The sequence below is a fragment of the Verruconis gallopava genome, assembly GCF_000836295.1.
Source record: "Verruconis gallopava strain CBS 43764 unplaced genomic scaffold supercont1.2, whole genome shotgun sequence".
Taxonomy (NCBI): domain Eukaryota; kingdom Fungi; phylum Ascomycota; class Dothideomycetes; order Venturiales; family Sympoventuriaceae; genus Verruconis; species Verruconis gallopava.
Window position 1 is genome coordinate 223236 of NW_015622138.1, and position 13416 is coordinate 236651.

The following is a 13416-nucleotide window of genomic DNA, read 5'->3' on the forward strand; positions in this document are numbered from 1 at the left end:
TGTAGATTTCAAAGAGAGGCCAGCCTTGTCTCCCAATGTCTCAGTTCTTAATTTTTGTGACACTTTCTCATGACATGAACCGAGGTCGGCCAAAAACCTTTGTTATTTTCTGCAAATGGTGCTTATTATGTCCATTTCGAAGGTTGCTTGAACGAAGAATTCGCCAATGTCCATCCTACTTCCTTAACTGAGCTGTCCTCGCTTGATGAAGGACGAAAGCATATTTCAAGTTTCCGTTTCCATATCCTATGTCTGCACCGGGATCAAGCGTAAAAAAGCAAATTTTCAGCATCTGAAAAGTATATGATTGGATAGACAAGAATGCTGCAAAGTTTGTAATCTATACGCTGAATTTTGATCTGAATTGATTTTCAGCAGTCTTGACTTCGGTCCTGGGCCACATGACACAAATTTACGTCGAGAGAAATAGATTCGGCTCCATGCTAGGTGAACGTCGGCGAACAGATGCCGAGATTCTATAATGGCCGAACAAAGTTGTGCGGTGACTAAACAAGCTCAATCTACCTGTAGTTTGTACAGTTCAGAAGAAGAGATGATGCAATGTTTCCAAACTTTTCAAAAGTCAACTCAACCAGGCGTATAGCCGACTCAGGGCCGTCGCTGCCTGATCCTGTTCATCTGGCGGCTGGGCAGCCGCAGGATATGTACTGCTATACGAATCGCCAGCAGTAGAGTATTCAGTTAGACCTTGCCCTTCCGATGGTCCGGAGTCTCAAACGATGGCTGTCGATTTGCCGTACACACTCCACAGCCGGTACGCGTCCATTGCGATCGCTTGGACCGTCATCCTCGTGCCGCCCATTTTCCTCAATCTGGGTTTGTTCTACGGCCTATGGTACGGGAGGCCAGAGTTGGATCGTTTGTTTGGTACGTCTTGAGCGATGCCCACCACAGAGAGAGAGAGAGAGAGAGAGAGAGAGAGAGAGAGAGAGAGAGAGAGAGACATCGAGGCCGATAGCTAACGTGCGGCGCAGTCCTCACGCTTCCAACCGCCATCCTCGGCATCTTCACAGCGCTCGCCGTCGTCGAGCGCGTCTGGAAACTGGTCCGCCCGTCGCCCGAGTACCGCCCGTTGAACGCGCCGCGCTACGCTCTAGACGTGTTCCAGTGGGGCTACTTCGTCGTTCTCGTCTCCATCGCCTCGCTCATCACGTCCACGCTTGCAAGGGACGACGAGGATCATGATGGCCACGAGTTCCAAATCCGCCTGATGTCCCTGCCCGCGGCAGTCCTCATGTACCTCGTGGCCACTCTCACCTTTGTTTCCTTGATCCTCAACTACCTCGAGGTGAGGTTGCCCTTTCGCTTCGGCAGCCTGGATGCCGGCAACGTGCTGCGGCCAGCAGTGTATTACATCGTCGAGGACGTCGTCGCCGTTGACGGCGGTGGTGGAATCGAGTATCGCAAAGCTTTTGGTGCACGCTACAACGACAGTCCAGCCTTCCGTGCCATGATCTGGAACGTCAGCGTGGCGTGGATGGTGTACTTCTACGCGTGTGCTGCTGCTTTTACGGCCCTCATCTTCACGTTGCCCAAAATGAGTGTTTATGCTGTCGGATGGGCTGGTCCATTTCCATTGGCGGGTCTAATGGCCGTTTGGACAATCTTCTATGTTAAGTCTGCGCTGCAGAGGGAACGAGACGAGCATGTTGCGCACGAGAGCACACCGTTGTTACGATGAAGCCGCATCATTTGCTACTTTTAGATACTACTTACAGCTCTCAATACACACGAGTCACGTCGACAAGCATCGCATTGAAACATTCATCAACGTACTCCTCCAGCACGTGTGGAACCGGCTTTTATTTTATTTTTCTTTTCTCTCAGCCCCTTGCTCGACGTATACCAACATTCTTTGACCCCTCATCTGTTCGCGAGGGCGCTGATAGCTAGGTGCACAAACGTGTTGTCTTCCCATGCTCGACTTGACGTCTTTCTGGTCTTCGACGAGTTTACTGAGCTTGCCCTACGCAAAATTGCTTTGCAAATGATTTTGTTGAGCGACGCGCACACAAGCCAAAAGACAAACTATCGTCAATTGTGCAGGAATGGAGAACGGGCTGTGAAACTCTGATAGAAGGCGGCAAGCAAGAAGCTGATGACCAACATCATGACTCGGGGCAAGGACGGACGATTGATTTCACGAATCTTCTAACTTGTGTCGTTACCCTCGACTTTGGTTTCGACTGGCACATCAGTCTTCGTCTCAGCTGACGTTCTTGTAGAAACAGATGTCTCCTGAGAAGTCCTAGTTGAAATCTCGCGTAGTTGTTTCTGGGTGGATTTTGGCCCCTCCTTTTTCTCTGACATGTCCGTTGCCGCGGGCGTCGCAACTGTGGTGTCTTTCTCATTCTTCGACTTGTCAACCATCGACATTCGCTTGGCATTTGGCTCCTGGCTCACGCTCCTCCCCCAGCCCTGCTGCCTCTTCTCCGAAGCCCATTTGCTCCAGGAAGAGAAATAAGCACCTGCTCTCTGACCGGCTGCTTGCACAGCTGCCTGTGCTTGGGTCAAATCCGGTGCTCGTGGATATCTTATGCCATTCGCTGCTTTCCCATTGCCATCGGAGTCGCCGTCGGAGTCACCAGCAGCTCTACGTTCTGCTGCCCTTTTCCGCTGCTCCCCTCTCTTCTTTTCGATATCTGCCCAAAGATTGTTGAACGCCTCACTCACTCTAGCCTGTCCTGTAGCCAGGTGCTTTCCGATAACCTCCCGGCTGGAGTTGAGGCGCTCATCAAGATGTAGTTCAGCCACCTGAGCTGCTAAGCGACGCTGAATGTCTTCAATCGTCAATCCACCCGTACATGGGTGATTGGGCTCGACGATGTCGAAGATATGGATGTCTGTGAACTTGTCGAACACCCTGTAATTTTCCGTCGCCATCCAGGCCTTCACCCACTCCGCTCCAAACTCATTCGCAGGGTCACCTTCGACTTCGTGCAACAAAGCCTTGGGATCGTCTTTGTGCTTCTCGACGTACTGTCTGTACTTGACCGCAGACAGCAGTGCGAGCAGGTACTCCTCAAATTGCAGACGTATAAACTCCTCACTGCCTGCATATCCCAGCGTATTCGGCCTTCCCGGATTCGATTCGTCCCAAGTGTCGTTAACTGTTTGCGTTAAAAAGTCTATCCACCGCCGATCGGGAACCGTCAACGCTAACGCCGCCCGCAGCTGCTGATTCGAGAACGTAATCGTACCCTCGTCAAGATTTATGAAGATGTCCGAGTATCTTTCCTTCTGGTCCAGCAGAAGCGAGTTTGTACTTCCCACGACGTAGGATTTTGTGTCGTGGTCCGCAAGGATATCCAGCTGTTGAAGTGGGGTGTAGGGACCGAAGAGGGAGCCTTTGCCAAATATCTGGAGAGGCAGTCCGACGTAGGAAAGGAGCGAAGCGCGTTCGCTGGTTCTGAGGCTCGTAGGTTTGACCAAATGCTCCTCGTACGCGTTGAAGGCCGGATCTGCGCAATCCTGGAGATGTCGTATCAGGCCCGGAATCAGGGAAATAAGGGAGAACTGGATCATGCACAGTCTCTCGCAATTCGTTCCGAAAAAAAGCATCTGTTCGGATGGCGTTAGCGATCTGATCCTTTGGCCGGTCTAGCGCGAAGAAGCCGTACCTTGGGCTGCAACAGCAAGCATTTGAACAGCACCAAAATCTGATGCTTGTACTCGTGGATGAGCTCCCTCAGGCCTAGGCCGAAAAAGCCGTCTGAACCTTCCCCCTCCTGCTCCTTGAAGCTCTTCGCAAGGCTCTCTTGGAACTCTTGCAACACGGTCATGTCCGTGAAGTCCCTCTGCGCGAACCACGCCTTCGTTATGATCGAGAGCTTCTCCTTGAGCTGTCCGAAGTATTGGGGCGAGTCACATATGACGACCACGGCTTTCTGCTTCGTCGACCGCGTCACGTCCGGCGGGCGGTTTATGAGCGACGACGAGTCGATCTGGCGCGTGCATGATATGCCGAACAACGACGAGGCCGGTCTCCTGTCCGTCTTCTTGAGTCGCAGGGTGAAGTACGAGAAGTCTTCCGTGGACCTGGGGTTTGCAACCAGCTCTCAGCACACGATTCACGAGGCCGGGACCCGTGCCCAGCGAGGGGGAGAGGGAAAGCCTCACGAGTGCGCGCCGTCCGCGAGCGCGAGAAAGGGCAGGATGGACGACCAGTCGTTCTCCGCGGCGGGATCCTCGCCCTCCTTGACGCCAATCCACGTCTCTACCTCGGGTCCTCTGCGAAGCGGCGCCCGTCTGTTAGCTGGCGACGCACGAACGAACGTGGGTGGCGTTGCCAACGCATCGCTACGTACCTGGCATGGTGGAAGTCGACAACGCATACAATCGGCTCGAATGCGGCACAGGGTTTCGAGGTCATGGCGTGCAGGTGCGGAGAGGTTGGGTATGGATATGTAAAGGGTGGGGAGAGAGAAGGTGAGAGTGGTATGCGCACTGCGTTTCTGAAAGCATTCCTCTGAAAAATAGCCCGTTCGAGTTTCCGATACGCTGGGGTAGAGGTAGGCCCTGGTCCACGATCGCTCGACGTGAGGCTAATCCCTTTTTGGATCACTGATTGGCGGTGCACACACCGCTTTGAGAGTGGCATGAAGAACACTTACGGCTGGGTGGCGTTCTCTTCTGCATGAGCAGCCAGAAGTCGTGTCACGCTGTCGGGTAATGTTTAAGAAAGACACCATTCTCTATGTATTGAATTCATGGACGTTCGGGAGTCATGGTCGAAGACTGCTACCGAAAAATTTCACTCATTTTCCTTCAAATCCAAAAAAGACCATAAAGCCGTCCAGCTTGCAACCTATCGTGCTCCTTCTTGCTCTACCGTTCATTTACGCTTCGCTGGATTGGATGCTGCCTGCCTCTCGTCATCCAAAAAGCTGTGACCACTGAACACCTTGATGCACGTCTTATCATTAACCCTGGAGCCTGAGCTCTTCCCTAGTTGCGGGATGGCTCCTCATTAGTTTAGCTCACATTCTCAGCTGTCTCTACGCCTTCCTGGGCTTGCGCATCTACGTTGTGGAAATCCAGAATCTCCGAGTACCTGTGATAAAATTTAGCTGATTGACAAGACGAGCATGTTCCTGGGAAGTAACACACATCATGATCTTCCAGGTATCAACGGGCAAATCCGCATCATTAAACGACCAATCGAATTTCTCATCGGCCACAGGCTCGTCGGTAGGGTCGTGGTACGGCGCCAAGTATGGATGTGCCAAAGCTCCTGTCGCATCTATGCGCTGCTTTGGGTTAAAGACGAGCATCTTCTCGAGCATATCCACCGCCAGCTCGTCTGCATTCTTGAATTTCGACGAGAGCGGTTGCCTTTCGCGCTTAGGCAACGACTGAACAAAACGGAGAGTCTAGATTTCGTCAGACTAGATGCATCAAGCTCAACGCGGCGTCCTTACTCACATTCTCGCTGCATATGGTCTGAATCACATCATCTGGAGGCGTTCCAAGCAAGTCCGTGATGATGGAGAATTGATTGACGTGATCCTTGCCGGGGAAAAGTGGCTTTCCTTCAAGCATTTCTGCAAAGATACAACCCGCGCTCCAGATATCAACTTCTACGTCGTACTTCTGCCAGGTGAGCATGATTTCGGGGGCACGATAGTATCGCGTCGACACGTAGCCAGTCATTTGCGGATCTTGAATACGCGCCAAACCGAAGTCGCAGATCTTGAGATCGCAATTCTCGTTCACAAGGATATTGCTGGGTTTGAGGTCGCGGTGAATGACGCCAGCAGAATGAACATATTTCAAGCCTCGCTATTTGCATGTCAGGATCTGCGCTTTTGAAACTTTGTGTACGAAGTTGTGTAGGCCTACTAGAATCTGGTACAGGAAGTATTGGATGAACTGCTTCTCGAGCGGTCTCGAGGTGAGGAGGCGATGAAGGTCAGTTCCGAGCAATTCGGTGACGAAGTAGCTTCGCACGGAATCAGTACAAGACAAAGATTGGACGTAAGGAAGAGACTAACATGTCCTCGAGGGGGGAAATGAAGATATCGCTAAGACTGATGATCTGACAAGGCGTTAGACGGGTGCCCCGCGCACGGATGGAGGGGCACACACATTCTCATGTTTGAGGTGTTTGAGCAACTTCAGCTCGCGATATGTTCTCTTGGCGAGCACGGGAGTGCTGAAGGGCTTCATGATCTTCTTCACGGCAACGGCTTGACCGGTGAGCTGATCCTTTGCCGAGCTGCGACGGATGTCAGTAGCCCGAGCGGACCGGATACGCCTCTCTATACACGTACCAGACGAGGCCGAACGCGCCCATGCCGACGGGTTGAAGCTCGGCATATCTGTATGTCGCAAGTTAACGGCCCAATGCAACCATGGAAGCATCACGGAGGTTCCCCCACCTGCTGGTTATCTCGAACGTGGTTCCGAAAATCTGCGCGCGCACAAACTCGGCCATGGCGAATGAGGGGCGGTTAGCTCAGTGCAGGCAGCGAACGAAGCAGGCCTGATGGTGCGAGAGAAGAGTTCGGAGGCGGGGGCACGGAGGTCGTGTCGCGGCTGTTCGTTGCGCAAAATCAAAGGAGTCAACTTCAGTGCATGAGAAAAGGCGAGAAAATCGCCCTTCGTACGGCCAGGATGGTTTCCCGCCAGAGTCGTAGCCTGAGGTACGTACTTAGATCACTAGCCCGAAAGGACAGCGATGCCCTGCGATCGGTCGCAACTCCGGAGCAATGGCAATCGCAAATTCTGCGTCGACCTCAGCCGGGTCGGTCTAGACGCTGCTTAGCGGTTTCGCTTTGTGGCGAACGCTGGCGCGAGCGGCGGGTTCTGCTGTGCGGTGGACGGGCTTCGCGAAGCCTGTGAACCGTTCGGGACCTCTTCGACGAGATCGGCTGTTCGTACAGCCGGGTTGGCAGAGAGGTTTTGGGGCAGAGGACGCTGGTAAAGCCCGGGATGGGGCCAGATCTGCCCGCGCAAAGGGGAGTGGGCGAGGAAGTGGGGGTAGAAAGATGGGCAAAGTGGAAAATTCGATGCTACCGCCGATCAGTGGCAGAAGGGTGAAGTTGGTGTGGTTGAGCAGAGGGGAAAGACAAGTCAAAAAGGAGTCAGCTCCTCTCTCAACGGCAGCGCCAGCAGCAAACAGCAGTGGGGAGGGAAGGGTCGAGAGCTGCCACACGGAGAGTACGGGCAAGACGATTATTGGCACCGATTCTTCGCGCTGGGAAAAACTGGATCATCGATCAGTTGTCGCGCACCCCAGTTTCAGCACGCAAGAATCGAGCAACTACGTCATCGCTGGCTGCAAGCTAGCCCGGTTTTAAAGAGTCTGACGAGCTCCATGCTGAATTTGGCACAAAGTCCCATCCTTCTTCCTTTCCAGCCACTTTCCACGCCATGTCGCTTCAATCAGCATCGAGGCCTTCTTCTGTTCCTTCTCGTTCCCCGCATCGAACAACACCCGTGCCTGACCAGCAGCTCACGTTGGTTAATCTGGGAGCTTGCTCCTCAGTCACTTACGCCGAGCCATTGAGGAGCGTCCAGGATTGTGCGCGGCGCTCGAAGAGTGAGAAGTAAATCCCCTCGCGATCCAACCAGCCAATAGCAAGCTTCCATTCGGGCCTGGATGGCACTCTAGCTTGGATGAATCAGCAAGCATGTCTTCAAGCCCTCAATCTTCTCGAGGATGTCACGGGGCCGGTATTTCGCAGCCTGAGAGTGCCTGTCTGCTCCATCGAGTTCATGCCAATACGGAGGTAGGGTAAGTCAAGTTGGCAGCGGCTGATGACCAAAGCTGCAGTGGCTTGTGTCTCTTCCCCTGGAGCGATTCGCTGCAAGCGACATGACTTGAATAGCGTCGCGCCCCGCACACCGCATGCGCATGGTGTTTTGCGCCTCGACGAACACATGCAAGGCATTTTCATGCGGTGTGGCAGTCGAAAAGACGACGCCACAGCACCGATACTATTGACGGTCACTAGTAATTGCCATCAAGGCAGCCCGCAAAGTTGAAACTCGCCATTACCTCCTCGCCTCGGCAGAGTCGTTTCCGTTCGGGAGAAGAAGGAGGGCAAGACTGAATAAGAAAATAAAAAAAAGAGCACAAGGAGGTAGCGTGCGCGAGCCGCGCCTGCAAGGTTCTGGTTTTTGATCGTGCCAGCGGCTCGCCTTGGCACGTATTGACCAGAAGCTCCAGTACAACCTTTGCTGGCTCGTGAGAACTGCACTCTGCCCCAGATTCTCCTGATCTCTGGGGGTCTCGGCAGCCCATGTCACGACATTACTGATCTGTCCAGTGGTCAGGCTGGCACGGACGTAGCATCCATGGAAAGATTTGCTGCTCGGGATTTCCCAATTGGTTCGTTTTCCGCAATCTTGTCAAAGCGAAGGAACGTTCAGATCAAGAGATATATGGGCGTCAAAGCATTTGTGGGATGGCGACTACGTAGCCGGCATATTTGCGTGGGTGTTTTCCCGTGGGTCGAAAGGTGACCAGAACTGCATCTCGTATTCGACCGTTTTCTTATTATGTGCAGCGAGCGTTTATATTTTTTGCAGACGGTAGTACAGGATCGTTGCGTTCAGGGACCGCATGGGCATCCGAGGGCCCTTTGGCTCTCGTGGCACCCTGGTATACATATATATATATATATAGTCTTGTAGTATTCAAAAGGCAATTGACGATGTTTTGCGTCGGTGCTACAAGACGGTCAAGACATATGCGTTGTCCGCGTCGACGAACCGGTTGACATCAAGACATAGACAATCAATGAAAGGAGGAGACCCTCGGAGATCGACTTGCCAAGTCACATTCACTCGTGAAAAAGGAGCGACACGGCCCGATGGTCGAGTCGCAGTGAGATGCGCACAAGGGATGACGGGGAGCTGGCCAACAAGCGGGCAGGGCGCGCGGGCTGCACGTGGCGATCGGCACTTAGTGTGGCCGGCCTGCCCTGAACCAAGGTTGAAGAAAGGGGAGGGAGACAAGCAGAGCAGACAAGAAGTTTGAGGGAGAGCATACACTGGGTTCTGAGCCGTGCGACAATCGCCTGAGGAGACGACGACGATGGCGACGAGAGATGGCGGCGAGGGTGGGCGCTGTGCAGATGCAGGAGCTCCCCAGGTACGTGGCTGGCCTGGCTTGACCCTTAGGGCACAGGCCGAGCAGGGCGAGTCTCCCGCCGTTGGATTTGCACACGCCTGTTGGCGGGTCCAGCGGCGTTGTTGCGCTGACTGGGGGCCGCATAGGCCACGACACTGTACAGAGTTACACGTAGAATAGTAGTACAGCTTGTGCGCGTGCAGCGAAAGATCGACCACGAAAAAAAGGAAAAAAGTGGTAAAACCATGAACAAGGCAGGAGGGCGAAAATGCGGATCGCACGCCAAACGATCCGTTGCGTGGGATTTCAGAGATACCGAATCAGTAACAGCGAATAGCGAGCGCAGATCAAAATTCGCAGCCGATCGGATTCCGAGAGCACGAGGTGGCTTGTAGAATTTGCTCTCTGCGCTGCTGGCGGATGCAGAGCCAAGGCGAGAAAGTAGCGCTGTACCGTGCTGTACTAGCATCGTCACAACGGTGGGTGGAAGACGAAGAGGGGGTGTTGGGAGGAGCAAAAGGCAGCCGACAGGGGCGGTCGTCGGATGCATGTGTTCGCACAATCGCTCTTGTGGCGCAAGCGGCTGTCGCAGAAGCATGCAAGAGTGGTTCGTGGAGGCACGAGGAGGACCAGGACGAAGGAGGAGCAGGAGTAGGAGGGAAGAGAATCAGGATGGGGGCTTCGGGATGGGAGCATCGGCGGGAGCATGCGAGGGTGCGGGTTGCGTGTGCGGGCAGGCGGTGCGGTGCGGTGCTGTTCAGGCGGGCGACGGGCTTCTGCTGCTGCTGCTGCTGCTGCTGCTGTGTGTGTGTGTTCAGCGCCCGGCGACTGGGCCACCACGCACAGCTGGGCCGTTGCAGGGCTGCTACTGGCCATGGCTGCTGGCGTCAGCGCTGGCTGTGGGCTCTGGGCGCTGGGCTCTGGGCGCGCCCTTGTCCCGGCCAACGACTCTCGCTCCGCGCTCTCGCTCTCTCTCTCCTCGCCCGCCGCCGCTAACTTAACCTACCTGCCTAACTTTGCTCAGCCGTAGTCTGGCCACGCCGCTCCCAGACTCGGCCCCCCCTCCCCCCTTCCCCCGTCCACGACTCCACATCTACTCACTCTCTCACGCTCCAGCAAATCCTCGCTGCTTGACCTTACCAACCTGCCTACCGGGCTGCCTGCCTACCTCAAACCCTACCAATCTGGTTCTCGTCCCAGCTTCCCTCATCCTCAGTCTCAACCCACGTCGACGCCGACGCCTCGCTTCTCACTCCGCCCGTCCGTGTCTCGTCCTCGTCTCCCTCGTATCTGGTCCGCTCAGTCGCCTTGCCGTTGCCGTTGCAGCCATTGAAACACCCCGGCGTATTAGCTGCCATTATTGGACCACCGGAACGCTAACTCACCTGCCCAAATCTCCCACCCTTCTATTCCACCACCGACCTTGCGATCCCATAGTATCGCGCGCTTTCACTTCAAAGCCATCCAAAAAGCCGAGCAGCCTATGAACAACAAACATCCGCCGTGTGCAGCCTGACGCTCCTTTGCCGTTGCTGCTGCTGTTGACTCCCCCCCCCAGTGAAGTTCCACCTGCCTTTCGCCAGCCGCAAACCCCGTTCCGCAATAGCTCCGACCAAACCGGCCCAACATCGCTCTCCGCCGTCATTTCGCCAAGCAGTCCTATCATCGCTCGCACGCGCATAGCTTCAGCTCTTACGTCCAGACATTGCAGGCACTTCACGCGCCGCTGCGGCGCCCCTGCTGCTGAAGGCCCCGTCGAAACCGTCGCAGCAGCAGCAGCGACATCCGCATTTCCGTCCCGCCCCCGAAACTAGCACCGCGTACCTGTTTCGGTGCAGAACTCCGCAAAGATGTGCATGGGCGGCAATGGAGAAGATGAGGAGGCGAAGAAACGAAGTCAGGCAATCGACCGCAAGATCGAAGAAGACTCACGGCGTTTACGGAGAGAATGCAAGATCTTGTTGCTAGGCAAGTGTCAACAGAGCGGGCGAATGCCAGGCGGTTGCTGACCGTCGGTCTAGGTTCGGGTGAAAGCGGCAAGTCGACCATCGTCAAGCAGATGAAGATTATCCATCAAAATGGCTACTCTACAGAGGAGCTGGCCATGTACCGGCATACCATCTTCAAGAACGTGATAGATTGTGCGAAGGCCCTCATAGCCGCCATGAGGCAATTCGACATCGAGCCGGAGCGAGACATCAACAAAGAATACTGCGATTATCTTATGGACTTCTCCATCGATCCAGATCCAGATAAGCCTCTTGATCAGAAGGTCGGACAGGCAGTGTCATCCATATGGCACGATCCATGCATACCTAAGGTCATGGAACATTCAAGCGAGTTCTACCTGATGGACTCGGCGCCATAGTATGGACTTCAACCTCGCTTTCTACCTGGCCAGCCATTGACCGCGCACAGTTTCTTTGACGAAGTCGGCAGAATAACAGCTCCAGACTATATACCGCACGAAGCTGATGTGCTACGAGCACGTACGAAGACGACGGGTATCTACGAGACAAGGTTCACCATGGGCCAATTAAGCATACAGTATGCACTTGTCACCCCTGATGAGTTGACCACTTGCTGATTTGAGCCTAGCATGTTTGACGTAGGCGGCCAGCGGAGCGAGAGAAAGAAGTGGATCCACTGCTTCGAGAATGTAACATCGATCATTTTCTGCGTGGCGTTAAGCGAATACGATCAGGTCCTGCTCGAGGAGAGCAGCCAGGTGAGTGCCACGGACACGACGCTGAAATGAGGTTCGTCACTGACCGCCGACGTGTAGAACCGCATGATGGAAAGCCTGGTCCTCTTTGACTCGGTCGTGAACTCGAGATGGTTCATGAGGACGTCGATAATTCTATTTTTGAACAAGGTTGACTTGTTCAAGCAGAAGCTGGCAAGGTCCCCCCTCAGCAACTGGTTCCCAGACTATTCGGGAGGGAATGATGTCAACAGAGCGGCAAAGTATCTGCTCTGGCGCTTCAATCAGGTTAACCGCGCGCACCTCAACTTATACCCACAGTATGTCTGATGTGCGCGTTTCTAGTACGTGAGACACTGCTGACGAGCACTAGCTTGACACAAGCTACAGACACCTCGAATATTCGATTAGTTTTTGCCGCTGTGAAGGAGACCATTTTACAGAATGCCCTGAAAGATTCGGGCATTCTCTAAAAATAAAATCAAAGTATTACCAGTGGAGCGTTCAAGGCCAGGGAGTTCTCCATCTCCATGATCAAAAGGAACAATGTCACAATAGCATCCGAACAAAGCTACACACAACAATATCAGAGCCGACCTCCCTAAGAATTCATAAATCCAATCCCGCAGAGCAATCTGGTCAGACCTTTCGAAAGTTCCGCAAAATGGCCCCCTTCTTTATCGACGACCGATTTTTAAGTCATGATCCATCTATTATCACGGCGTTGGCGTTACAATGTGTTGTAGGAGCTCATGCGTTCTTGATGGCATGGTGACAGTGCCTCATGATAATTCCCTTTTCTGAAGGAGCGCATGCAGCGCTGTTCTGTAAAAGTTCGCTATCCTCTTTGCTTGGTTGTTTGCCCTTGGTCCTTTTTTTGGGGGGGGGGGGGGGAGGGAAACGAGCACACCAGATAAAACGCCAGGTTTTGGAGACCTTTGGTAATGTTCCGGCTGAGACGGGCACCAGGACAAATTCAAAGCGCTTGTTCTCTCCTTCCTCTCAGATCTGTGCGCATGCAGCCTTGGCTTAACCGCAGCATTTTCCCTCAGTCACGCTCCAATTCGCATCGAGCTTTGTTTGTCGGTACTGCCGGGGGAATCAGTTGCAGTACCTCTACCATCATGTCTCTTGCTTATATCTGGCGACGCTAAAGGATCTTCTTTACTGTTTATTGTGTACATGTTGGTTTATCCCCTATGGCGGCAAGGTCGGTCGTGGCGATGTGGCGATGTCTTGGAATATCGAACAGGCCCTGCTACATGGATGTGATCCGACGACAGAAATTATTGAAAAATGACGACGGGCTTTTACTTCCATTCCTTCCAGCTCGCGCGTCACAAAATCAGTTCATAATTCTTTCGACGTGCAGAACTCGTGGGCAAGAGCAGGGTGAAAAAGGCCCGTGTACGACAAGAACAATACGCGCCAAATGTGGCAATTCGTCGAAAGCTGCTCCGAGATGTTTTAATGGCTTTATAAATAAGCATTTTGTCTATAGTATCCAGCGCGTTATTAAAGTCTGAGACCGCATTATCCTTGCCCGTCCCCACCGCGTCTTGACCCACTTCATCGCGTACACACCAGCCCGGCAAGGACAGGGACTTCCATC

At 53.7% G+C, this 13416-nt stretch overlaps 6 protein-coding genes across 7 annotated transcripts; 3 read left to right on the plus strand and 3 right to left on the minus strand.

Moving 5' to 3' along the window:
- Positions 1-405: 405 nt before the first annotated feature.
- PV09_00577 (uncharacterized protein) lies at positions 406-2211 on the plus strand. The gene is made up of 2 exons (XM_016353336.1): positions 406-888; positions 996-2211. Exons 1-2 carry the CDS (start codon positions 741-743, stop codon positions 1700-1702), a joined length of 855 nt encoding a protein of 284 aa, XP_016218489.1. The 5' UTR covers positions 406-740; the 3' UTR covers positions 1703-2211.
- On the minus strand, positions 1706-4482 carry PV09_00578. Of its 2 annotated transcripts, XM_016353337.1 has the most exons (4): positions 4329-4482; positions 4141-4251; positions 3642-4059; positions 1706-3582 (listed from the first exon to the last, which is right to left on the minus strand). In XM_016353337.1, exons 1-4 carry the CDS (start codon positions 4391-4393, stop codon positions 2173-2175), a joined length of 2004 nt encoding a protein of 667 aa, XP_016218490.1. In that variant the 5' UTR covers positions 4394-4482; the 3' UTR covers positions 1706-2172. The 2 variants fall into 2 exon arrangements, with proteins under 2 accessions (XP_016218490.1, XP_016218491.1); XM_016353338.1 differs by having other exon boundaries at positions 3642-4251.
- Positions 4483-4693: 211 nt separating this feature from the next.
- On the minus strand, positions 4694-7224 carry PV09_00579 (mitogen-activated protein kinase HOG1). The gene is made up of 9 exons (XM_016353339.1): positions 6674-7224; positions 6402-6558; positions 6294-6341; positions 6109-6238; positions 6015-6058; positions 5863-5962; positions 5446-5802; positions 5131-5393; positions 4694-5074 (listed from the first exon to the last, which is right to left on the minus strand). The coding sequence occupies exons 2-9, from the start codon at positions 6455-6457 to the stop codon at positions 4996-4998; spliced, it is 1077 nt and encodes a 358-aa protein (XP_016218492.1). The 5' UTR covers positions 6458-6558; positions 6674-7224; the 3' UTR covers positions 4694-4995.
- A 2974-nt stretch (positions 7225-10198) lies between these two features.
- On the plus strand, positions 10199-12687 carry PV09_00580 (guanine nucleotide-binding protein alpha-3 subunit). Its single transcript, XM_016353340.1, has 6 exons — positions 10199-11068; positions 11122-11467; positions 11519-11647; positions 11699-11828; positions 11886-12124; positions 12178-12687. Exons 1-6 carry the CDS (start codon positions 10951-10953, stop codon positions 12275-12277), a joined length of 1062 nt encoding a protein of 353 aa, XP_016218493.1. The 5' UTR covers positions 10199-10950; the 3' UTR covers positions 12278-12687.
- PV09_00581 (uncharacterized protein) lies at positions 10270-10458 on the minus strand (the record flags this gene model as incomplete). Its single annotated transcript, XM_016353341.1, has 1 exon — positions 10270-10458. The coding sequence occupies one exon, from the start codon at positions 10456-10458 to the stop codon at positions 10270-10272; it is 189 nt and encodes a 62-aa protein (XP_016218494.1).
- A 7-nt stretch (positions 12688-12694) lies between the features above and the next one.
- On the plus strand, positions 12695-13333 carry PV09_00582 (uncharacterized protein). Its single transcript, XM_016353342.1, has one exon. The coding sequence runs from the start codon at positions 13004-13006 to the stop codon at positions 13328-13330; it is 327 nt and encodes a 108-aa protein (XP_016218495.1). The 5' UTR covers positions 12695-13003; the 3' UTR covers positions 13331-13333.
- Positions 13334-13416: the final 83 nt, after the last annotated feature.